We start from the raw sequence: 2,049 nt of genomic DNA on the forward strand, positions 1-2,049 counted from the left end.
GCCCATACTTGTTCCGCTCCAAGATGTTCGGCTGTTCCAATACATTGTGGTTGCAACGATTTTTCTACTGCAATTAGTACACCACCCCAGCCTTTCTTCTTGACTCGCTGATATTTTTCAGTGTCCGCAGATCTGTCACAGCGAAACACTTCGAAATTTTGTGGAAAAAATTCAGAAGAGGCGACATCAGGACTGAGGTGTGATTCGCTCAACATGTAAAAAAGGAAAGACGACGCAAGCACTTCAGCAAGAAAGTTTATCGCTTTTTCTTTATCTTTGATGCCATTCATATTATTGCAATACATTGCAGCTTCATCCAACATTGGAACTACATTATTGAATAGATGTTGTTGATGTGGCTGCTGAATGTGAAATGATGTGGCAAAAAGTGGATTTAAACAGAATGATGAGGTGGAGAAGGCTGGGTTTAACTGTGATAAAATGGCTGAGGTTGTGCATACATTAGCATTTGTGGTGGTAGATGTTGTGGCATTTGCATTGGAATTTGTGATGGATGATGATGCATTTGTTGCAAACCTGGTATCACATACGGCGGATGGAAAAATGGTTGCTGCAGAAAAGGAGCAGGTTGCTGCCACTGACTTAGCCGTTGGCTATACACATTTTGATTTTGAAATCTCCGATTGTGATTGTATGGACGAGAGAAATTTTCAAAACGATGATTTCTGTTGGAATATCGTGTCTTTCGCTGATTGTCATTTTGCTCTCGTTGAAAATGTGCATTTGGTTTGCCTTTGGTTTGCCGATTGTTGTTGTTATCAGAATTATGTTGTGTTGTTCGTTTTTTTTCGGCGTTTTGTTTATTTTTCTTCTGAGCTGTACCATCAGATTGCTTTTTCACTGGGTGAATGAATGGTTTCACGATGTAATTTGAATCCCAATCATCCAAGGTGATGATCTTGTTGCAAACTTCATGGGACAAAGTTGAAATTTTGAAAGATGAAAAATTTCTTGAGTTACCTTTGAACCGTTTGTTTGGAATTTTCTCAACAGAAAAGGCATCAGTGTGAATTTCAGAGTTGGCAATGATAATGGCAGTTACATCATCGGAGGTAGCATCTTTCGGCAAACGAGAAACATGAATTGAATAAATACCATTTATCGGTGTGATTTTTTGTGGCCCCGGTGTTTTTTTCGGATTGGTGTTTTTGTTGTCACTATGACTAGCTGAAGATGATGCACCTAAATCAATTAAACCATTATTCAATTTGTTTTGTATCGATTTGTTGACAGATTTAACGATTTCTTCACTCAATCGCTGAATGGATACTTCTCTGTGCTCCACTTCAGTGGTTATCTTGTTAAACTTAGTTGCACAGCAATGACATGTTATTCCGAATATTGAATCAGCGCTGAACATTTGAAGAAATTCGGAATATTTGCTGGGTTTGTCCGATAATATCTTCCATTCGAAAGTACCATCACTTCTTACAGTTTTAGACATCAGTTCAAACGCATGCAATAACTCCTTCGTTCTCAATTCATCAAGCTGGCGTAGACACTCAACAAATATTTTTTTACCACAAAACCGGCAATTCAGAGACCATCCATAATATCTGGATCGACACTGCGCCTTCTTGACAGTTCTCATATAAATGAGCCCAGAAGCGCCAACTGGTGCAAGAACATGTAATAGAACCGTTGTATACCAATAGTATTAAAAGCTTACACGTTGGGTATACTGTTATTGCCTGTTTTGAATAGTAGTTCTTTCACATAAAAACATCAAAATCTGCTTGCATTACGCGCTACTGATATCTCTCTTATTCCATTGATATTTTTTCCAAAGGAGAAAAAAAATATTTCAAGCCTCAATTGCACAGCATATCACTATTAGAATCATTGTGTCAACATGAATCAACCAATAAACAAACCAAAACAAACACAAACCAAAACAAACACAAACCACACAATGAAATACCACGTTTGTATAAATATAGCAATCACTTGAAGAGAAAAACTCAAAAAAACATGTTTCAATAAAAAACAATATTCTAATATTTTAGAAAATATAAAATTAAATGAAAT

The 2,049-nt window shown here is 36.8% G+C and overlaps 1 protein-coding gene across 1 annotated transcript; it reads right to left on the bottom strand.

Annotated features, from left to right (window-relative positions):
• Window positions 1-7: 7 nt before the first annotated feature.
• On the bottom strand, window positions 8-1,566 carry LOC129570840 (uncharacterized protein DDB_G0287625-like). The gene is made up of 2 exons (XM_055450562.1): window positions 982-1,566; window positions 8-861 (listed from the first exon to the last, which is right to left on the bottom strand). The coding sequence occupies exons 1-2, from the start codon at window positions 1,463-1,465 to the stop codon at window positions 428-430; spliced, it is 918 nt and encodes a 305-aa protein (XP_055306537.1). The 5' UTR covers window positions 1,466-1,566; the 3' UTR covers window positions 8-427.
• Window positions 1,567-2,049: the final 483 nt, after the last annotated feature.

Source organism: Sitodiplosis mosellana, unplaced genomic scaffold, assembly GCF_009176505.1.
Source record: "Sitodiplosis mosellana isolate CC-2019 unplaced genomic scaffold, AAFC_SMos_1.0 Smas_scaffold_325, whole genome shotgun sequence".
Classification (NCBI taxonomy): Eukaryota; Metazoa; Arthropoda; class Insecta; order Diptera; family Cecidomyiidae; genus Sitodiplosis; species Sitodiplosis mosellana.

Excerpts from the sequence above, each read along its gene's own strand:
- LOC129570840 (XM_055450562.1), bottom strand. The coding sequence starts at position 1,465 with ATGTCTAAAACTGTAAGAAGTGATGGTACTTTCGAATGGAAGATATTA. Across the intron at positions 862-981 it reads TCCAAACAAACGGTTCAAAG|TGAAAAAGCAATCTGATGGT; the intron begins GTAACTCAAGAA and ends TCATTCACCCAG.